This window comes from Ctenopharyngodon idella, chromosome 15 (genome assembly GCF_019924925.1).
Source record: "Ctenopharyngodon idella isolate HZGC_01 chromosome 15, HZGC01, whole genome shotgun sequence".
Taxonomy (NCBI): Eukaryota; Metazoa; Chordata; class Actinopteri; order Cypriniformes; family Xenocyprididae; genus Ctenopharyngodon; species Ctenopharyngodon idella.
This window is the reverse complement of record NC_067234.1, coordinates 24,279,479-24,303,944: the sequence shown is the minus strand read 5'-3', so window position 1 is coordinate 24,303,944 and position 24,466 is coordinate 24,279,479. Positions and strand designations below refer to the sequence as shown.

At 36.5% G+C, this 24,466-nt stretch overlaps 1 protein-coding gene across 2 annotated transcripts in view; it reads right to left on the bottom strand.

Annotated features, from left to right (window-relative positions):
* hip1 (huntingtin interacting protein 1) overlaps positions 1 to 24,466 on the bottom strand; it is a 48,768-nt gene that overhangs the window by 17,827 nt on the left and 6,475 nt on the right. Inside the window, exons 1-10 of one of the 2 annotated variants that reach the window (XM_051861552.1) lie at positions 21,846 to 22,245; positions 10,310 to 10,373; positions 9,076 to 9,218; positions 7,514 to 7,570; positions 5,785 to 5,865; positions 5,378 to 5,454; positions 5,185 to 5,246; positions 3,150 to 3,290; positions 2,852 to 2,909; positions 2,652 to 2,727 (exon numbers count right to left, since the gene is read on the bottom strand). In XM_051861552.1, the coding sequence (XP_051717512.1) occupies positions 2,652 to 2,727; positions 2,852 to 2,909; positions 3,150 to 3,290; positions 5,185 to 5,246; positions 5,378 to 5,454; positions 5,785 to 5,865; positions 7,514 to 7,570; positions 9,076 to 9,218; positions 10,310 to 10,373; positions 21,846 to 21,863 (777 nt within the window). In that variant the 5' untranslated portion in view covers positions 21,864 to 22,245. Of the gene's footprint in view, positions 1 to 2,651; positions 2,728 to 2,851; positions 2,910 to 3,149; positions 3,291 to 5,184; positions 5,247 to 5,377; positions 5,455 to 5,784; positions 5,866 to 7,513; positions 7,571 to 9,075; positions 9,219 to 10,309; positions 10,374 to 21,845; positions 22,246 to 24,466 lie in introns of those variants that run through there. The other variant, XM_051861551.1, reaches the window with a different exon arrangement.

The following is a 24,466-nucleotide window of genomic DNA, read 5'->3' as shown; positions in this document are numbered from 1 at the left end:
TCGGATCTGTGCAGCTCTTAAAGTGACAGCAGCCTAATATACCTCCTTCCGTCTGTGTGCTTAATGTTAATCAAACAACAATAGACAGAGTAAATCACTCACTGCTCTTGACTGAATAACTTTTGTAGCTTTAAAAAGAATCAGTGTATTACAGTGAAGACTAAGCAGAGTTTTATTTTTACATTTAATTATTCAATTTCTGTTGTTAAATAAACAATGTAGGCCTACCTGAAACCCTAACGTTTACAATGACGCTAAAATGACAATTAATTTTTATGAAATGCTGTTCACTTTCAGAAGTTATAGGGATGCTTTCTTCTCACAAAAAGAATGTGAAGCATGCATGTTGGTTATATCATTTTCAGTATTTAAATTTATTTAACACACGTAAAGCATTATCATATCGCATAATTAAACGAGTTATCGCATATCACATTTTTCTTCAATATCGTGCAGCCCTGCTAACCACATACAGTGGGTACGGAAAGTATTCAGACCCCCTTAAATTTTTCACTCTTTGTTATATTGCAGCCATTTGCTAAAATCATTTAAGTTCATTTTTTTTTCCTCATTAATGTACACACAGCACCCCATATTGACAGAAAAACACAGTATTGTTGACATTTTTGCAGATTTATTAAAAAAGAAAAACTGAAATATCACATGGTCCTAAGTATTCAGACCCTTTGCTCAGTATTTAGTAGAAGCACCCTTTTGATCTAATACAGCCATGAGTCTTTTTGGGAAAGATGCAACAAGTTTTTCACACCTGGATTTGGGGATCCTCTGCCATTCCTTTTTGCAGATCCTCTCCAGTTCTGTCAGGTTGGATGGTAAACGTTGGTGGACAGCCATTTTTAGGTCTCTCCAGAGATGCTCAATTGGGTTTAAGTCAGGGCTCTGGCTGGGCCATTCAAGAACAGTCACGGAGTTGTTGTGAAGCCACTCCTTCGTTATTTTAGCTGTGTGCTTAGGGTCATTGTCTTGTTGGAAGGTAAACCTTCGGCCCAGTCTGAGGTCCTGAGCACTCTGGAGAAGGTTTTCGTCCAGGATATCCCTGTACTTGGCCGCATTCATCTTTCCCTCGATTGCAACCAGTCGTCCTGTCCCTGCAGCTGAAAAACACCCCCACAGCATGATGCTGCCACCACCATGCTTCACTGTTGGGACTGTATTGGACAGGTGATGAGCAGTGCCTGGTTTTCTCCACACATACCGCTTAGAATTAAGGCCAAAAAGTTCTATCTTGGTCTCATCAGACCAGAGAATCTTATTTCTTACCATCTTGGAGTCCTTTAGGTGTTTTTTCATGTGTCTTGCACTGAGGAGAGGCTTCCGTCGGGCCACTCTGCCATAAAGCCCCGACTGGTGGAGGGCTGCAGTGATGGTTGACTTTCTACAACTTTCTCCCATCTCCCGACTGCATCTCTGGAGCTCAGCCACAGTGATCTTTGGGTTCTTCTTTACCTCTCTCACCAAGGCTCTTCTCCCCCAGTAGCTCAGTTTGGCCGGACGGCCAGCTCTAGGAAGGGTTCTGGTCGTCCCAAACGTCTTCCATTTAAGGATTATGGAGGCCTCTGTGCTCTTAGGAACCTTAAGTGCAGCAGAATTTTTTCTGTAACCTTTCCAGATCTGTGCCTTGCCACAATTCTGTCTCTGAGCTCTTCAGGCAGTTCCTTTGACCTCATGATTCTCATTTGCTCTGACATGCACTGTGAGCTGTAAGGTCTTATATAGACAGGTGTGTGGCTTTCCTAATCAAGTCCAATCAGTATAATCAAACACAGCTGGACTCAAATGAAGGTGTAGAACCATCTCAAGGATGATCAGAAGAAATGGACAGCACCTGAGTTAAATATATGAGTGTCACAGCAAAGGGTCTGAATACTTAGGACCATGTGATATTTCAGTTTTTCTTTTTTAATAAATCTGCAATAATCTCAACAATTCTGTGTTTTTCTGTCAATATGGGGTGCTGTGTGTACATTAATGATAATGACAAATGATTTTAGCAAATGGCTGCAATATAACAAAGAGTGAAAAATTTAAGGGGGTCTGAATACTTTCCGTACCCACTGTAACTTCTATTATCCTATAGCTGTATATTACCGCCATATGGACATCATTTTCACACACTCATCTCTGACCGATAACAGAATAATTCCTGATTGTAATACTGAAACATGCCTTTTCTGTGAAACTGAATGTATTGTGAAAAGCACTATAGAAATGACTCTGAATTGAAAAATTGAAATGGAATCTGTTTTCAAACTGGTTTTCCCAAAACGTTTCTCTCTTATGCAATTGTTAATTGTGAGGCAATAGCCCCGCCCTAGTCTTATGCCATTGGTTGAGCCAATGTCATTATGTAGGGCTAGTCAAAATGCTCAATCAAATCAAAAAAAAAAAAAAAAAGCTCACATTTTCTTTAATGTTACTTTAAATCATGAGGAATGTCATGAAAATTGAAGAAAACTCCATATATTGTTTTACAGGACCACCCGAAGCATTTTCATGGACTCCAGTTGAAAAATCCTGATGCTAGCAAACTAAGCAGGAAGATATGCAAATGAGTTACATAATTTCTTTCCATTAGCTGTATTTCTGGACTCAGGTCAGGCAGGAATCTGTTTGGTATGCAGGAGTCTCACCTCAGGAAGTTGTGGGATCTGAATCAGTCTCTTGAAATACTGCAGGTTACTGGAGCGATAGAACAGACTCTTCAGCCTGGAGAGAGAGAGAAACGGAGCGAGAGGAAAGATCGAGAGAGAGTGAGAAATGACAAAAAAATAAAATAGTGGCAGTCTGTGTCAAGTCAGCCGTATGACTGGATAGTGACTGACAGACTCACTTTTTAAACTGCTCCTGGAAGCGATCCCTGTGGCCCTGCAGAGTATCTGCTGGCAGACCTGGAGGACACGAGAACTAGAGGACTGAGAGAGCGATCAACGTCCAACACAACAAGAAAAAGCTAAAGAAAATGACCCTCCACTAGTTACTAACTTGGTCAAGCTTTATTTCTATTTCTTTCTATTTTTTTTTTTAATTATGTCATAATATCCAAAGAAACAACACAAAACACATAATTACAACTTTCCCACCCCAATATATTTAATGATTAAAATAAGAGATGTGGTTTATGGACTCACAGGAGTGGAGTTTGAAGAGCAGTTTGACGGTGTAGTCGTACAGATGACTAGAGTCCAAAATGACCTGTATAAGAGGGGCCAGACGACACTGACCCGCTGCCGTCACAGACACGGAACGAGACATATCCAACGAGCTGAACACTGTGAAGAAACATAAACATTAAAAAAACTCCCATCTTTCCATTGATACAATTTTTTTTACATATAATAATTACCTTTCTCTCAATCTCAACCACAATTATTATCATAAATTGTTTGTTTATACATGCATAATTTATTATTATTCATATCTTATTTTTATCTCTTTATGGTTTCACAGACAGGGCTTAGATTAAGTCAGGATTAGGCCTCAGGATAAAGTATCCTTTAAAAACATGCCTTAGAAAAAACATTTCTGGTGTGCATCTTGAGACAAAACAATGGCACTGACAGATTTTAAGATATGTCAGTGCACATTGCTTTCAGTTAAAATGGCTCAAACATGCATTTTAGTCCAGGACTAGGCTTAAGCCTTGTCTGTGAAACCGGGAGATACCCTACTACCTTAAAGTGCCCCTATTATGCTGTTTTAAACAGTCCTAATTTTGCTTTGGAGGTCGTCTACAATACGTTTACATGCATCCAAGGTCAAAAAACACTTTAAAAGGTGCAGTAAGTGATTTCTGGTAAACCCTGTTGATATTTGAAATCACCAAAACAAACAAGCTCTTACCCAAAAGGATCACACCCCTACCTTGATGCCTCCACCCCCACATTTACATACACGATATGAAACACAGACAATAACTATGGAGGAATCTGCTGTGCCTGCTGGCCGAGGGTATGATGTCATCAATAAGTGAAAGCAATTTCCTGCTCCATCATGAGTGTATACGCCCCTTACTGGTCTACCACTTACAGTGCGCGTCGGAAACCTATTACCATATCTGAATTTCAGCTCCGGAGGATTCCTTGATACACAGTGATACGAACAGTAAGGATGGTGCTGATTTTACTGTACAATTCCAGAGCGAGTCCTCATCCTTTTTAAGTGCGTGCAAAGTGGATTCACAGCGCAGAAAACGGCATCTTCTCGACCTGTCGACAACATGAACCAAACTCTTCCAGTCTCAGCTACAACTACAGTATTTGAGGGCGGTCAAAGTAGACTTTATTCGCGGGCAGTCGATGAAGACCATAGGCTGGCATTATGCATTAAGTTGTTACATTGTAACGTAGGTATGTAACAGGAAGTGAGACTGGAATTGCAGACGACTTGTTTTGTCGGTTCTTTCTTTTAGAAGACAATAACTTTCTTTGTCGTGCACTTTGATCTTTAAAACTTTGCAGACCTTTTATATTCACAAGCAGCTATATTACACACTATAAGAAAGGTAGTATTGAAAAAAGACAATAGGGGCACTTTAAAAATATGTTCAAAATACTCTAAACAGCTTTAATTCTCAATCAGTAAGTAACATTCTTTCATTTTATGAAATTTCATTCCCTCCATTCCCTTCAACATGCTGTTTTTCTCAATTTATCCCTTTCATTGCCCATTTCCTCATTCACATTCATCCCCATGCTCCCTCCCTCCCTTCCTCCCTCCACCCGTCCGTCTCTCTGGTGATCAGTGATGTAGGCTCCTGTGAGACCCCGTCTTCTCAGCACACAGAGGTGTGGTTTCCTGTGCCAGCGAGCTGTGCAATTCAGCCAACAATACTTCCTAATGCTTCCAGCAAAGGCACAATGGCATCTATCAGTGTTCCCGGTGTAGATTTTACTACATTTTCAGCATATATATCTATACCAATAGAGATGTCACCTGTTTTTTTAATTCATTAATCTGAGATTAAAAAAAAGGCTTATTTTATTGCTCACTTGACATGTTATTCAAACATAATCTTGACAGAGATTTTAGTCTTTCTCTATTCAAATAGATTGAAGCTGTATTTGCCTGGCTACAACCTACTCAGAAAATAGCTGCCGCCAAAATGACCGCCAAGTGAAAGGATTTTGCTGACGTTCAAACACCTGCACTCCATCTTAAACTTACCGCCAAGGAAAAGATTCAGCTCACACTCCAAGTAATCAAACATCTCGACCGTTAACTGGAAGCTACACGTGTTGAGAGGAAAGGGAAACATGATTAAGTCCCATCCCATAAACAGACAGAGCAATTTTGGAGCTTTATTTAATAAAACAGACTGAGAAAACACAAAGCTTGTGAGAAACAAAGCAGTACTCACAAATTATTGACGTCGTTCTCGCCCGCCTCATCAAGCTGTCTGTTTGACATCTGAAGGTTGCCTGGGAAACGAGGATTCTGGGAAAGCAAGTGGGATAAATGTAATATTTGTGAGAGTCTGACAGCATAGAGTTTTTTTTTTTTTTTTTTTTTAATACCCATGAAATAGCTTGACAAATACAATTTTATTTCCTGTATTGACACATTTCATATGACAGTGTGTGTATAAAAGATTTATAAGATTTATCATTAAAAATAAATGTATTTCTTTTTACAAAATTTGTCATGGGGGCACAAAATATCTGTGAACTCTGAATAAAGACTTGCAATAGTCTGTGAATTAAAGAGAGGAGATGTGAGGAGGAGAGTTGTTCTGCTGAAATCAACTTCAAGGTCTCAGTCACTCACTTTGATGTGAAACTCCATTTTGGTGATGAGCAGTTTGAGGTAGATGCTGCACAACTTCCCATAGCCTTCACTCAGATGACCCTGAGAAGTGAGAATGAAGTGTGAGGACAAAAAAAAAAAAAAAAAAAAACACTGACTGAACGCTTTAAAAGAAATTGACATCATTCCCTTTCCAAGGCAGCAGTTGCAGCTAATGAGTCCTTGTCTCATTTTCAGCTCATCAGCTCACTTCACAATTCAAAGTATGAGTCATTAGGAGCAGATTAAGGTCAGGTTGTGTGTTTGTTCACATGTTTGGTGTACACAGCATAATGCGGCCAGCTGCAAATCAAGATAATGATCTCATTCTTTCGCTTCCTGTTCCCTTCACCACTTACTGTGACATCATAACAGGAAGGGGACAGTTGTTCACAGGAAATGTTTCTCCTGAGTCTAATCCTGCAGCGTGTTATCAGCAAATACTCAGAGGAATGCAACTAAAGGTCTTTCCAGTAAACAAAAGATGCCACTCAGCATGTTCCATCTGACCCTTCCTGTTGGCTGGTGATACACAGCTGATCATAAACTGCATCAGAAACACTTACATTGCTGACAATCAAGTTAAAATCATCATGAAATGGCAATTACAATCCACTGTATTAGGGCTGCACAATTAATTGGAATAAAAGCGAAGTTTTTAGAGTCTCGAAGCTGCTCGGTTCGCAGTACACGCAGCTCCACATGAACTCCATCTCTGCATCTGGGACACGTGCATTTGGGAAATCAAAATACTTCAACTACCTTTCCAAATTTGTAATAAATGCCTATAAACCAGCTGTTGTCAACAAAAGAGAAGCTTTAAGGGTAAGAATTGTGAGTTTACGTCAGAAATGTGAGATATAAACTTACAATTGCGAAATAAAGTCAGCAATGCAAGTTATAAACTAACAATAGCGTGTTATAAACTCGCAATTCTGACTTTTTTTCCTTGCAAATGCGATATAACCTCGCAATTCTGGCTTCTTTTCTCAGAATTGAGATATAAACTCACAATGGCGAGTTTTAAAGTCCAATTATAAGAAAAAAAGACAGACTTTTTTTTCCTCAGAAATTCTGACTTTGTAACTCACAATTGTGCATTGTAAAGTCAGAATTTCGAGATATAAACTCGTAATTCTGAGGAAAAAAAAAGTCCAAAAATGTATCAGAAAAATTTCAATCATGTGCAATCCCAACAATGTATATCAGTAATGTGACAGCTTTATATTTTCATGTGTATACAGACCTATTTATGCTATGTGAGAGAAATAGAAAACTGCTTAAATATATAGTTAAATGGAAAGAAATAACCAAAATATGATTTAGCATATATTGCCAGATCTAACTTGAAGTGAGCTTCACAAGATATCAGGGACGTTTGACTGGTACACTCACAACAAGCAAAGCTCTGTAAGCCTTTCTCCAGAGTGACAAACTCATGTTCACGTCATCGTTAGCTAATTACAGATCATCTCTGTGCTGAGTTTAGTGTGTCTGACTCATAAACAGAATGCCAAGCTATTCAGTTGTCAATCAGCAATAACGAAACGGCTTGCCGACCGACACACTGACAGTTTCCACAATGAGATGGAAACTCAAGGGAACTCGACAAGGCCACATTCAATAATGACAGAGAGTTATATTGAGCGAGCTTCTGTTTTAGTGGGAAATCATTAAAACCAGCAGACACAACTTGTGTTCATGCACTTACCCACATCCTGCTCATGTCGTTCAGGTCAGCCTTGTGCCGCATGGAGTCCTTAATGACCTGAGGTGACAAAAATAGAGACAGGAAGAGTTGAGACAGCATTTATAAAAATAATTAAATAAATAAAATAAAATAAACCCCAAGATATTACCCTGAAATGAGATGCCTCAAAATAACAGAAAAGAAAAATAGATACCTCATGAAATTACCCTCAAATTAGATACCTAAAATAAAATAAAAGCAAGTTTAAAATTTCTTCAAGTTTAAAATAAAAAAAGATGCCTCATGATATTACCCTCTAAAATAAAATAAAATAAAATAAAAATCTGCTACTGGTATTGCTAATAACCTCAAAGTAGCCAAAAATTGACAGATTAATTTGCCTGTCTGACATATTGGCACCTCAGTTCTTAACTAAGGAAGATGCCTCATGAATCATGATATTACCCTCAAAATAAAATAAAATAAAATACCTCATATTACTCTCAAAATGGACACCAAAATAAATAACATAGAATAAAAAAATAAATAAAAAAAAACATAAAATAAAAATAATAAATATATAGGTTAACAGGTCTGCAAAGTATATTGGTACCGAGTATCTTAGCTTTAGGTATCTAAAAAGTAGGGAGTTCAAATGTCCAAAAAATTAAATTAAATTAAATTAATAAAATAAAACACCTCATATTACCCTCAAATTAGACACCTTAAAATAAAATAAAATAAAATAAAAATCTGCTATTGGTATTGCCAAAAACCTCAAAGTAACCAAAAACTGACAGATTAATTTTTCTGTTTGACATATTGTTGCCTTAGATCTTAACCAATTTTATTTTACCAGGTTTAAATCCATTCTGCAGACTTTTCCCAAAACTTAACACAAAAATATGCGGAAAATCAGCATATTCTGTCTGGGCTTACTAATATGTAACTGAATAGGAATGCTTTATATACAGCTACCTGATCTCCTCATGTGAAGTGCAAGGGAGACTTGACTTACAATTAATTCCAAGAATAGAGTTTGAAGTTAGCATGCTGCAAAGCTAACAGCGCAATAATCTAATAAGCATACAAATGCATAGAACACACAAATATTGGGTAAAATACTGTCTTCTTAATTAGACTGAACTATTTTTATTGATAGTTCTCAGTATGAAAATTAGTTCTCAGTATGAAAATTAAATATCACAATGCATTTGTGCTGACTACTTTGCATAAGTTATGTGCAGTGCTGCTTTGAAATTTGCCTGCTTTGAAATGGTCGCATAATGTTGCTGTCTACCTCTTTGAATCAGGGGTGTGCCTATTATGCCTTAAAATGCTGTCTAAGTAGACAGCTGATTAATTTTTTTGCAACAGAGCTGTGGGAGTCAATGTGGGATAGCTCAATATGGATCACACACATCACGTGTCACTGATGCATGCTGCGTTTACTCTGGGGAGCTGTTTTGAGTGTGTGAGAAAATAAATTAATCAAAGGGAGAGGCAGATATCAAGAGACTAACAGACTGAGAGAAAGTGAGAGTGAGGTGGAATTAGATGTGTAAGAGATAATATGTACTTACGTTTGGATGGCCGTCCCTCAGCAGCTTGTGGAAGACGTGGCAAAATTTCCAGCAGAGCACTGCATTGCTGGAAAGGGGCAGGCGGTTGACAGCAAGCCAAAATGTGTGAGCCCCCTTCTCATGATGCGTGCCCAATATGCACGGTGAATACAGCAGTCAAGGACAAAAAGTCTGCATCTCTGAATCATCTTAATCCAGATGCTCCATAATCAGATGTTCATAAACTCAAAGTGGCCAAATATTGGCAGATTAATTGGTCTGCTAGGCATATTGGTACCTAGAATCTTAGTATCTAAAAAGTAAGAGTTCAATGTCCAAAAAATTATTAAATTAAAATTAAATTTATATTATATATCATATTACCCCACCTTAAATAAAATAAAATAAACAAAATAAAATATAAAATAAAATACCTCATATTATTCTCAATTTAGACACTAAATTAAAATAAAATAATAAATATATAGATTAATAGGTCTGCCAGTTATATTGGTACCTAGTATCATAGCTTGAGGTATCTAAAACGTAGGGAGTTAAATTAAATTAAATTAAATTAAATTAAAATACCTCATACTACCCTCAAATTAGACACCTTAAAATAAAATAAAAAATAAAACCCTTATATTACTATCAAATTAGACACCAAATAAATAAAATAAAATAAAATGGCAGGTATATTGGTACTATGTCTAAAAACAAAATTTAATTAAAATAAAGTAATAAAATAATTTACCTCATATTACCCTCAAATTAGACACCTTAAAATAAAATAAGTTTAAATGACCTTCAAGTTTATTAAATAAAATAACTCATAGTAACCTCAAATTAGATAACTCCAAATAAAATACATATAAAATAAAATTAATGAATTAAACAAAATAAAAGCAAGTTAAATAAAATATCCTCAAATGAGGTACCTCAAAATAAAATAATCAAATAAAAAAAAATTATTAAATTAAGAAACAAAAAAGGCTAGTTTTAAAAAAGTTAAGCTTTCAAGTATATTGGTACCTATGTCTTAGCTTGAGGTATCTAAACAGTAGGGCATTCAATGGACAAAATAAAATGAAATGACAGTTATTTGGTGATGCAGATAACCAGTAGATTGCAATTTGGCTATTTTGAGGTGGTGCCACCTGCTTATTCATCGTAAAATAAGCATCTTAATTCTCTTTTACCCTCACATTCCTTAATACAGTATTTCTCTTTCACGGTAACACAAACAAAAGGATATTCCTGGCATGCTTTTCTTTGACAGCAACCTCCTGTGTGTTGATGGCTTTGTTGATGCTCACTGCCTGTGGATGAGAAAGAGAGAAGGAAATTTCATTTTTGGGCCTTTCGTTCAGGGTTAAAGATTAAAAACCAACTCATGGCAGAAGAGTGTTCCTGTGTGCTGAGGGAAACAGTGAGTTTTAGTGTTTCACTAGAGCCTTATTGAGCAACTTTAACCACCGCTGCGCAACTGCCACTGAATACTAATGAAGTTCAGCTAAAGGAGGGTTTAACAGGCAGCATGACCTAAAACACGGTTAACGCTTGGGCTAGTTTATGATTCATCTCTCAACCATATATACACGCTCACGTTGTTGAGAGCTCAGAAGCAGAACAAACTTGAGAGAAGTATTGAAAGCACTTGCCATATGTTCTCTATGTTACTGTCATAGATGCCAAACCACCATCAGTTCTAGGTACATTCACAACGTAAACAGTGTTACTGTTTAAACAAGCATCACATATTCCTCATGGTCAGCTGAATGCAATGAACCCTTATCGGCCCATCAGATAATGCACATGGTTTCACAAGCCAATTTAAGGTGTGGCAGTCAAGTCTCTCAGTCTTAACTTCCTCTAAATGCCAGAATCTCTTTATTTAGACTTGAACAAATACTTTAGCTCTAAAATAACAGTTCTTAAAGGCAGCACCAGTGTACTTTCAATGCAAAAGCTCTCCAAAAAATATTTTTGGCCAAATTCTAATCGCATCACATGTATCTGTGCATTGAGTTACCAGCACCAAGTCCAAGCCTATTCATGTACACCCCCAATGTAATACCAAATTTAGCATTTTAATTAACAGTACATTTTTTGTTAACCTTTTACCATATGTCTTAATGTATGGCAATAATAGTATCGTGATATGTAACGAATCGTGACATGACGGTATCATTACACCCCTAGTTTTTACTGTTAATAACATTTCTACTACCGACCCCAATCTTTTGAATGGCAGTGTAGGTTTCGAAACCTACACTGTTTTATTTACTGAAATACTGCATATTATGCTTTGGAGCAAAAATAAACCTAAAAAGTTTTTGTTGAAGAGGCCAGGGATCATCCTGACAGGAAATTTTGGCAAGGATGCTGAGAGAATGCTGTTGTAGTGCATATAAAAGTGTCGTCGTACACACACAGCGTTCAGTCTTCATCCCCTGTGCCGGCTTCTGCTGCCAGACACACTGTTAAAGGTGACAAGGCATGGCTTTGTGTAGACAAGATGGATCTGTGGGATGAGCGTCTCATTAAGTCACAGCTGTGATCTCAAACATGAGGAAAAGGATGAAGAAAAGACAGAAGGTTGGAAAAATCCTTCCAGGTTTCTCAAGGACCAACCCAGGGTGTGAATTACACAATGGCCTTCAGGGGGGTGCTCTTTAATAATTTAATTAAAGAGGGCAAATGTCATGCATTTTAAACACACGGACTGGATCCGAAATTGCATACTTCCCTACTATATAGTAGGTGAAAAACAGTATGCGACAAAAGAAAGTATGTCCGAATTCACAGAACTCATAAAAAAGTACCAGGAAATTGCGGCAAGAAAGCATACGATGGACACTTTACTATCCCATTAAGCGAGAGGATTTGTGAATGGCAGAAGTGACGTAACTGATCACTGGTAGGTCACATGATAATGACAGCATGGCGGATGTAGTATGTCCGAATTACATTCATACTACACATATTCAATCTATATAGAATGTACTTTTTTAGCAGTCGTGAAGTAAATACTTATTCAAAATAAGTATCTACTCAAGAGAGTATGCGATTTCGGATGCAGCCATTATGTTCTTTGTCCATGAAGCTGCTCAAGTAATGTTAATGGTATGTCCCATTTAAGGGGTGGCCGAAATTATGATTTAAAATCAGTCAGAGTTAGAAATATATCTTCAGATTTGAAGGTTAAGCTTTATAATATTGGTAGACTACTTTCTTTGACCCCCCTACATCTTGTTTTGATGTCTATCAGAAGGCTTGATCCCCCCCGTAATTCACTCTGGTCCAACCCAACAGGATGTTTTAGCCAATGCTCTTATGCTAAAAAGGCACTAGGTTTTTTCCATCCATCTCCAACAACCAATGATGCATTCAGAGCAGATAAACACATGACTAAAACTGTCCATGAGCCGTGAAGCCTATAAAAAGGTGATCAGTAGAAATTACATCAACAAATTTCCATTAAAACCTTTAAAAATAAAGGACTAGATAAACATAACAGCTAAAGAGTCTAAGAGATGTAATGCTGCCAGTGTGAGGAGAGGTGTGACCTAATTTGTTCACACTGAGACTTTGTAGTCTGTGTGAATGAGTTGTGCCAGCTGCCCAGGCCTCTTGGCACTGCTGAGTGAATTTACTGGCATCCCGGACCCATTATCTCTCTCACAGGCACGGGTGAATGATAAGATGAAGTGATAACCACTTACTAACTAAAGTAACAGGGCTCAATGCTAAGGATTGTTTGGGCCGGTGGTTCAAATTTTTACTTGCCCTGCCAAAATTTTCATTGGGCCAACCAAAACAATATAAATAAATAAAATAAAAAGTTGTTGTTTTGACACATGTAACATTGTATTCTAACAAACAAGCAACCAGAATTTTAGATACAGGTGAAATTTCACAATTTCGATACCACTGCAAAAACTACTAGCCTAACTAATATAAAGTTCAAAAATTACTGAGGACAAGTCAGTCTTCACTAATAAAATAAGAAGTAGTTACAAGCAACAGTTAAAATAAATAACAGTACAGAGGTACAAATGAAATAAACAGTGTTTCAAGTTTTTCGAGTAAGTCTAACAGTATTCAGGTAGCCTACAGAAACTGAATAAATGTAAAATAACACTGCATAGTCTTCACATTCACAGTATAAATTAAATATAGATCAATCGTTGTTAAGGCTACAAAAGTTGTTCAGTCAAGATCATTGATTATTTTCTCTTTCTTTTGCCGTTTGATTAACATTAATGACAGACAGCAGCAGGAATATTAAGCTGCTAAGACCGATATTAGGTCACTAAGACAGAATGCACATGAGTTTTCTTTCTCATCCGTTTACGTTCAGACAAAACCGTCAATGTTTATGTTAATACTCGCCAAGACGGGGCATTTTCACATAGTTTTGTTGTGTGTATTTTTTTTTTTAATGGAAAGAAGGTGCAAAAGAGAACTTAGTTATTTATTTAGTACTCGCACTCTGTTAATTCAGTACTCACCAGCTGTTTTCTGTGCGCGTGCACACAGAGAGGTCTCTGAGAAAACAGAGCGTGAGTACTGAATTAAGTTCTCTTTCATGTCTTCTTCCAGAGCGCCTTTAGACCACGTCCACACCGGGGGGGGAAACAATTCAGACGTCCCATTGACTTTGTACTGTGTGAGGCTGCCTCCTTGTCATTCCTGACTTGTAACAAAAAACAGAACAATATCTAAACACTGCTATGTGACAGGGTGTACAGCACACAACCTAAAAACCCAGAACTAAGTTTTTATAAGCTACCGAACCATAAAAGCCAGCCTTTAAGGAGACAAAAAGTGGATACAGGCAATAAGACATGAAGCATCAGCAGGAAGAATGGGTAAATTTTGGGATCTTGACACTCAGTATGCCTACGTGTGCAGTAAACATTTTGTCACTGGTAAGTCAAATATCCAAATGTCAGTTTTATATATTATATTTCCTGTCGCCGATTACGTTCCCTTGCAGTGGGCGTAGTTCTCAGAGTAATATGACATGTTGCGCTCTGTCTCAATTGCCTTAAACGCTCGTTTTTTGGGTCGACAGCTTATGTTTTTGGTTCTGGGTTTTTTTTTAGCTTGTTTGCTGTACACGCAATACAAAGTCAATGGAGTTTGGATTGTTTTCCCCCCCGGTGGGCGTGGTTTTCAGATTATGACGCATGTCGCTCTGTCTCTATAGCAGACTACTTAGATAAATATCAACTGTCACTCTGCATCTTATGCAAGCTTGTTTCCACCACAGACTTAAAAAATAAAAAAGGAAATTGCGACTTTTTATCTCACAATTGTGAGGTATAAAGTCAGAATTATGAGATGTAAACTTGCAATTTCCTTTTGTATTTTTTTATTTTCCATAAGATACAGAGTGACCATTGATATTTATGTGCATTTTGAGTATATTTTTCGGTCTCATTTATGCGTAAATTATGTGTAAAAGAAATTTGCAAAAATTTAAAAAAAAAAAAAAAAAAAAAGAGAAAAAGTTGCAATTACCTTTTTCTTTTTTTTCTTTTTTTTTTTTTTTCAGTGGCCGAAACAAGCATCCATATTATCTCCCAATAATACATCTGATATTTAAATGGTTAGTTTTATGATCAAAAGCTCTGTAGTTTTTATTGTGGGGGCAAAACCTAATGCAGTACAATGATGATTTAGAGATCAACAAATAAACATTCCTCAAAAGTCTAATGTATCATATTTGATACTCCCATTTTAACAAGATTTTACTAAAACATTATGTATGGATAATTAAGTAGACTGAAGTTGCTTCAGTGCAGTAAGTGACCATCTGGAAATATTAATAACAGTATAAAATTTATACTGTTTACTTAAATTTTACATTACATTATATTTATACTACGTTTACAGCATAAAGACATGTGGACCACGACCTGAAGAGGGACGTTTTTACAATTATACTGAAAAGGACTTTTACTTGCTAAAGTATACTTTCACTCAGACAACAGAAGGCATGTAGAAGATTGTGTACAGCAAGTTTTTCATTTATTGATAATGTTGATAATTTAGAGGCCTTAGAAATGTCCCCAGAAAAACAGTCATTCTGGGACTCATGGGGGCCTGGCAGGGCCTTTATTATCTTTATATGACACTCAGATTTGCATTCAGAAATGCATCGTCATCCTACACAAAATGATCCAATTGCTTTATTATTTCTTCCCTTGAAACCAAACCATAGTGAGTAACTAAATATCCTGCTTTTGCATTTCAAATCAAGCTCTCCAAACAGCCCGTTATGCCACAAGTAGTTTATTCAATCCCTCGCCTACAGCAATATCAACCGATTAGACACTTAATTACTGTAGCACTATTTCTATATGGAGCTGACACAAGCTTGTTAAATAAAGCATATGTGGCAGATGATCTGCAAACATCTGCGTTGTGAACCATTCTGACAGCCATATTGCACAGAACTGCCAAATGCACAATATCAATCAAATCAATAGGATCTTAGACAGGAGTAATGCACTACAGGGATATTAAGGCCAGCTGTCCTCATGTGACCCATCTGCCTGGAGAGGAGACTGTAAGGAAATAGCTCTCCACAAATTGAGCTTTATCTTTTAACCCATGCCGCTCCACGATTATACAGGATGGGATGTTATGAGAAATAATTAGTGGATAACTGGTTTATTGATACAACAAATTGTGCAACTGAAATATTTGGGAGTGGGTGATAGTACGCTTGAATGTGAATAAGTGGCAATTAAGAGTGCCCAGAATTAAGAAAAGGAAATAAAATAAGGGGAAAAAAAATATGGTTTAAAAAAAAAAAAAAATGTAATGCGGTGCATCAGACATTTTCTTTAATACGTTCCTCCTTGAATACATGTGAGTGTACACAACTTTATTATTTTCAAAAAAGTTTTTAAATATACATTACCATTAAAAAGTAGGATTTTGTTTTGTTTTTTAAATGAAATTAATATTTTTATTCAGCAAGGATGCATTAATTGACCAAAAGTGACATTAAAGACATCTGTGTTACAAAATGTTCTAAAAGATTTCTATTTTAAATAAATGCTGTTCTCATCAAAGAATCCTGAATAGAATGAATCACAGTTTCCATAAAAGTATTAAGCAGCACAACTGTTTTCAACATTGATTATAAGAAATGTTTCTTGAGCAGCAAATCAGCATATTAGAATGATTCTTGAAGGATCATGTGACACTGAAGACTGGAGTAATGATGCTGAAAATTCAGCTTTGCCGTCGGGAAGAAACTACATAAAATCAAAATAGAAAACAGGTATCTTAAACTGCAAAAAATGTTATTTATTTATACTATGTCAGGGAATGTCCTTAAACACTAATCAAAGAAATATCATACCTTCTGTTCTCTTTATAAAGAAAGTCAAAAGATGCGCATGAACTGTTCTTTTGGCCATTTTAAACAGAGTGACGAATGACAAAAGCTTGCTTGACTGTGCGCAGCATGTTACAATATTGAGTTATTATTGATCAATCGCGGTTACTTATAGTTCATTAATTATCATATGTACAGAATTTTAATATTTAAGTTTTACATGACACACAACACCATTATTCTAATAGGGATAAGGGGGGAAGGTGTTTCACAGAGGGGATGCTTTTTGTCATTTTTTTCTAAAAGGGGGATACCATCCCCCCTGCAGCCCCCCTCAAATCAAACCCTGGATCTAGGTAAAAAAGAAAAGGAAAAAAAGCTATGTTTCCTTCCACTTATTTTTATGCAAATTTTGGGATATCGCAATAAAAAAATGCTGGATTGAAATGCCAAGATGTGTATAAATTCTAAAAATGAGCATAAAAAAAACTTATGACATCGTTTCTTGAGTTTCGTCTGCACTCTGAGGTGCAAGTCATTTATGAGAGCCACAGTGGCTTCCTCAACTGCAGCAACTTCTATTTTTATTACAGATATTTTGCACCAATTTCCCAGGAAGTGACGATTTTCTTCCCTTGAACACATGGGATGAAAACGCTGATTTATTAGCAAATGTTTTATGCAACATTCCAATTTTTCATAAGTTAAATTCGCAACTTTGGATGAAAACATAGCTCCTGACCCATAGTCAAATCCAGAAGCTAGGGGTGGACCGGTCATCAAATTGTGGCCATGTTTTCTTTAGGGTTGGGTATTGTTTTGTTTTTTTACGATACCGGTGCCAAATCGACACTTTTAAAATGGTACTGGTGCCTAAACCAATACTTAAAAAAAAAAAAAGAGCCACAAAAAGATGGTGGGTGACATTAAAGAACGGCTTTTTATTAAAAAAAAATCTCTGTAAATTGAATATATTAAAAGTTTAAAGTATACTTACAATAGTGCTGTATGACAGATCAGTATGACAGACAGTATCGCTTTTATTTTGTTTTTCACTTTTTATTAAAAATATTCACAAACTTGTTAACTATGTCATGAACTGATATTCCGATTCTCAAATATGTGGAAGTGAATGTGTTTTTTCATTTAAAACCCTTTATAATAAACATGTTAGTTGATCTATAATGCGCGATGGGCGCCACCATCTTAGTTTGCACCTTAATTCAGAGAATCGTATCTGTTGGATTTACATCACGTAAATTCATCCACTTCTCCCAAAATACATTAAAGTAAGTGACCGGTGAACTGGGAGAAGAATAGAGTAAGCTATATAGTTACCTATACAATGTGTATCTGATATGAATAAAACACATGGTCAAATTGTAATTGAAAGTATTATTATTATTGCCACTTCCATAGACATCAGTGAGTATTTAACAAACTATAAATGTATTTTTGCTAGTACTTATATATATATATATATTTAAATGTCTGAAACCTAAAATAAACATTATGTGGTTGAAAACACTGAAGTTGTGATATGTGACAAGTGCTGAGCAAAAGCACGTTTGAATTTAGCAGTTGATCACGTGATGCACTGAATATTTCAATTGACAGCTCAGGCATTTAAGTGGGACTGAAATGAGGCACTGAAATCTGCGTTTTGATACGGTTCGGTACATACCGGTCATATAGGTTCCAGTGCCATATTGGCACCAGGTTTTGGTTACCAACCCTAGTTTTCTATGGTCTCTTGTCTCAGAGGTAGTTTCACAGGGGTCTTCTGATGTCTCTTCTAGAGCTTCCTATCTCGGATCACCCTGACTTTCCCATATCCCGTTGACTGAAGAATTCAGACTCTACCCACAGCCCGCCAAAGGGCATTGTGGCCAACCCAAACAACTTTCCCAGCTTCCCATTTTGGGTAATCTCACTACTTTGAGGTGGTTCAGAGAATAGGCTGCCAGTTTAAGAAGTACTGCTGATAGAGGTATTGGCCTGCAGCTACTCTTCAGCTTTTTCTGAGGCGTGGGTGTAAAACTAAAGTTGAAAGAACTAAAAATACCTCTTAACTTCCTGAGGTGGCCCTCTGCCCTCAAAATGAAGTCTGAACACCGTAAAATACCAAAACTCTCTCTCACACACTACAAGAACATAAACAAGCTTCTCCTTTCTTGCCATGCTGACGAGTGTGGGATTGACGCTCGCACTTAGCCACTAGTGTTTTTTCAGCTAAAGCAGTCTCCTGCAAACAACTCCACCCCTTTTAAAGGTCACTGCAGTGAAAGGCAACTGTGTACTGCATTACGAAAATACTTTTTCTTCCCTTTTAAAGACCATTTTTAAATTTTACTCATATATGAGTCAAACTTCCTTTTGCAGGAACACTCAGTCAACACCTAATTTCGATTCTGGAGTAGGGAGAGTCTATATTTATGAGGGTAGGGATGCACAATATATCGGCCACCATATCGGTATCGGCCGATATATGTTCATTTTTAATGTTATCGTTATCGGCCCAATAAGAAAGTTTGGCCAATATATTAAGGCTGATAAATAATGGGTTATTTCCTTCAGCTGAGACACTTCAGATGTGCACCGTCCACCATGATGGTATTGAATTGCTTGAAATATGATTGGAGTCACTTCAAAAAGGAAAATACAGTTAAGTGCAACATGTGCAGCGCAAGTCTGTCATATAGGCTACATAATATTATAAGAATATTATAATTGTGTGCTTGGGACACAAATGGTGAAACTTTTGTCTTTGTAACCAGGCTCTCAAAAATTATATAAAAATTTGGATTTAGATTTATCGGCCAATATATCGGTTATTGACTTTCAAATATAAAGAATTATCGTTATCGTTAAAAATTTTCATATCGGTGCATCCATATATGAGGGTATAATTTTTTAACACAACATCCAGCTGTCAAAATACTTAATTTGTAAAACAGTAAAAACATTTAATTTGAATATATTTTCACTCTGAACAAATCTAGCTGCTAATTACAAAAGCAAATCAACATCAAATGCAAACTGATCCTCAATTAATGCACTATAATTCATAGGGATGCCGATAACCGATAATTCTTTACATTTGAAAGCCAATAAAAAAAAATATATATTGGCCAATAAATCTAAATCCAAATTTTTATATAATTTGAGATATAATTTATTTATGTGTATATATATATATATATATATATATATATATATATATATATACACACATAAATATTTTTTTTTTTTTTTTTTATCATTTCTGATTACAAAAACAAAAGTCTCACCATTTAAAGCCATGCCCAAAGCACACAATTATCATGTTCTCGTTATAATTTTATGTAGCCTGTATGAGAGACTTGCACTGCACATGTTGAGCTTAACTGTATTTTCCTTTTTGAAGTTATTCCAATTATATTTCAAGCAATTCAAAACCATCATAGCAAACATTGCATATCTGAAGTGTCTCAGCTGAGCTATTAATATAGGTCAAGCTATTATTTAAATCGGCCAAATTTTCTTATCCTGCCAATAACAATAACATTAAAAATGAACATATATCAGGCAATACCGATATGATGTATATCGTACATCATATCGTATGTGTGCATCCCTAATAATTCATTACATAATTAATGTAACATCATCAACAATGCAATAAAAATCAACAACACTTGCCTTTGAGACAGCAAATACAAATATCTGACGGTGACTATACAACATCTGCAGAAACACTAAACCAGAAGTGCAGAAACTTTTTACAAAATCCAAAAATTACATTTGATAGAGGGCAACAGTCCGAATGTCAGATATATTCACTACAATATTAAAATTTAAAATCAAATTCATTTATATTCTCTGCATTTCAATGCAAAAATAAAACAGAAAATATTTACACAAAAAAAAAAATTAAAAATTAAGATATGCATCAATGGCATGTTTTTTTTCATGGGTTCAGATGCATGAACTGATAAAAAGTATATGCATTGTAAGTTATTTTTGATAAAATCATCTGCCAAATACGAAAATAAATTAAGATGGTGACTAAATAGTAGATAGCAACGCATCACAAGTCTCAGGTCCTTATTTTTTGTCACCTACTAAACACATCTGAGATGGACAAGTGGAGCAGATTTCTAAAAGGGCCTCACAGGCCTTTTGGTTTCAGGACTGAAGAGCTGTAACAGCACTATTGAAAGAAACCTCAAGTTTTACGAGCTTCCTAACAAGAGGCCTTCTGAGGCCGCATCAAAATCCTCTCAGTAAACCCAGAGACACAGATCAAACCCAATCACTGCTCCTGCTTCTCTGCAAATGACATCAATCATTGACTTTCTATAAAGCTTGATTTAGCCTAGTTGTGGCCTGCACAAACACACACACACACACACACACACACAAATCTCCACTGGGGATCCCTGGACCCCACTCAAGTAAAAACATGTTTTCATACCATTGTCAAGCAGAGCATGACATGAGGGATTTGAGAACAAGCAGATATCACACATAAAATGTTGATAGCAGGTTGGGAGTCAAAGCTAAGAGAGGGATGCAGTGATTCAAGTCAAAACAGTGAATCATGTGTCCAAACAAGGTCTCAGATCCCACAAGAATCTAAAGGGACACTCAGGAGTCAAAATCCACCATTTAAGTCCACACAACTGTTTTTTGACCCTCAAACCTCAAAGTTTGTTTTAGCTGCACATTTAAAAGTACAGTTCACCAAAAAAAAAAAAAAAGAAAGAAAACACGGTCATCGCTTACTCAATGTAATAAACCTCTATGACTATCTTTCTTCTGCGAAACACAAAAGGTCATCTTGGGAAGATTATTAAAGACTGGCAGTCTCAGTCACCATTTACGTTCATTGAGTATTTCTTCATACAATGAAAATGAATGGTGACTCATTCTGGCTAGCATCTGCTTTTGTATTGCAAAGAAGAAATGGTAATACAGGCATATGAGGGTAAGCAAATGATGACAGAATTTGTATTTTTGGTTGAACTATCCATTTAAGTAGACAAAAACGGACGGTGCGTTCCTGTTTACTAAACATTTAGACATTAGCGGTCCATTTAAACGCAATTTCCCCCCAACAAGGCGTATTAGCACACTTGCTGTGACTTCCTAAAATCCTGGAATGTTTTAGGAATTACTTGATGCGCCCAAACAGCCCAATATTGGCTAAAATGCGCAAATGACTATTTCGCGAGATCTCTGCAACTTGTTTAAACGTAACGGTCCAAGAAGTGAACGCTCGCGACGGTCTAAATCTTAGGTAAACAAACACACAGGACTATTACTCCAAATCATAAAATCCTCGATACAAAACAACCCCGCGAACAGCCAGGCGCGAATCCCTCCCCACCCCCCAAAACGTGTAGATGCACAACACCCGCTAAACATCAACATTTCGTCGACCACCTACCATTTTATTCGAGTCCATAGTTCAAACGGGGTTATGGAAGGGAAGGTGAACTGGTTCCCTGCTCGGGAATCAAAAGCAGACTGCGAATCCGCTGAGGGAGGCGGAGGAAGCAGGAACGGTCCGTTAACTCAACATGTGTCCGGTTCAGTATCGAATAGTCCCTCTCTCCTTTTCTTTCCCGTGCCGTTCTCTCATTTCCCCATCGTCCTCCTCGCGCGCCGAAGATCCGATTGGCAGATGGCTAGACTCTCAAGAACGCTCTAGAAAAGCCACTGCCTATAGAGAGTGTCATAAACGTTTAATGGAAGAACCAGACTAAATAGGACTAAATATTATGTGACAGGTACGGACCACAAAATACAGATTGTAATGCTAGAGGAGGAGTTCTTCATACACTGATGTCATTTACCACAGCGTTTGACATAAAAGGACATAAAGGAGAGCGAGAGCAAAATTCTGTCAAATGTTACATCACTAAAAAGAAACAGAAGAGGAAATGTTTATATTGCAAGGCTGATGCAAGGTCTTACACATACTGAGACAAAAAAATAACATTCGAAGAATGCTTCAGAAGAAAAACAGACCACTAAAACTTAACTGCAACGATACAAAAGACCCACGAGACACACTGCAAGCATAATGCGTTATGCCATGACCAGATTTACAGATGCATTATGTAGAACTGTTTGCCTACTAAGAGAGTTGATGTACACTAATCATCGATTTGCAGGATATAAGACGTGATTGATGGCATTCCAGTAAATTGCTCCTGCACATGATGACGTATGTAATGTTGGTGAATGGCGCCCCCATCTGGTTACTTTTGATGCTCAGGTAAAGCAGCATGACAATGAGCAGCTCCATACATTATTAATCCAACAGGTGCTCATGTGTAACAGGAGAGCTGAACACTTTAATTAAGAATGGTGAGGACAGAAATATGTAAGAACATAAATCATTTAGGCATTTATTAGAAAATTAGTCACTACATAAAACTTCCTAGCTGTTAGTGATATTTTATAAATGACAAAAATAGTCTATTTACCACAGAACTTGTGTGTAAATTCTGTTTGCTCTAAACAATATGCATTTATGTAATAATATAATGTTCTCATGGCTCATTTATATTAAACTGAACTGAACTGAAATAAATATAATTTAACATATAAAAATAATGTCAAACATTGCGAAAATAATTAAAAACCCCATAAGAATACAAACAGATGAATCTATCAGAATAAAAAATTGAAAGAAATTAATACTTTTACACATTAAATTGATCAAAGTGACAGTAAAGACAGTGATTAAATGATCTTGTAAACTTTCTATTCATCAAAAAATACTGTTTCTACACCAAATCACACATTAGAATGATTTCTGAAGGATCATGTGACACTGAAGACCTACATTTTACCAACCCCAAACTTTTGAACGGTAGTGTATATCCATATTATATGCTAGAATATTTAAATATCTATCATATTCTCAGAGTTGCTGTTCTCATAAATCCCCAATATAAAATCTATTGCAAAAAAGCAATTGTTTAGAGAGACATCCAAAAAATGGTACAAGATCAGTTGATCTTTTACCACAAGGAGTTGCACTTGAATTTCGTTGTACTGAGTGCAATGACAACAATAAATCAAATCAAACTGATACCAGTCAATGTTATTATAACTATGCTACCCAAATCACTCATGGAGGAAAAATGGAGGAAAAATGGAGGGGAGCTCCAAACAAAGCAAGCTCTTTAAAGGGCAATCACTTCCTGGTACCGTGTGGTAGACCCATCGTGACAGTTTACACTGCTGCGCTTCATTGGTCAAGCATATTCAACCCAGAGAGACGCTACGACAGTGTAGTGTGACTGCCAATGAGTCACTGCCCACACACTGTCTATGTCTGTCCATCTCGCACTGACCACAAGCCTGAAAAACTGCTAACACTCCTTAGTAAATGACAAACAAGTTTCCTGCCAACTTTAGATAATGAATAAAAATGATAACGTTACAGTGGATCTGAGCACACTGACTGTATCAGCCATCGCTGTGTAACTGTGACCTTTGCTACTACCCACAGGATTCCCACATCCACAAGGAATTTTCATGTCTTCTCAAAGACTTCATAAAATGCAGTTTCTAGCTGCTGAATTATTTTATAGATAAGAACAGCATTTAAAATGTAAATTTTTATAGAAATTTCAATGACTTTTTAAGATATTAATTTCCCTGGCTGGAAAACAAAACTGTAATATCCTGATATTTCTAGAATTTGTCATAACTAGTCTAGGACAGGCTTTACAAACTAGGGTTAACGATATTTGGGAGACAAAAAAATACAGTTTAAACGGTAAGAAATAAAAACAAACTAAATATTTTGGATTTTATATATATATATTTAGGCTATGTAAAAAAAAAGAAAAAGAAAAAAAAAGGTTATTAGAGGCCTAAAATAAAAATCAACAATCTGCATCTAATATGTCCACATTCCCTGCGTTAGATGCATTAATGGTCTGTTTGACAGCAGCATGACCTGAACGCTGTTTCTGGCACAGACATCTGGCTGCCTGCCAAACTGCATAGGATTTTTAATCCACAGCGAGCGAACGGAGGCCACAGGCC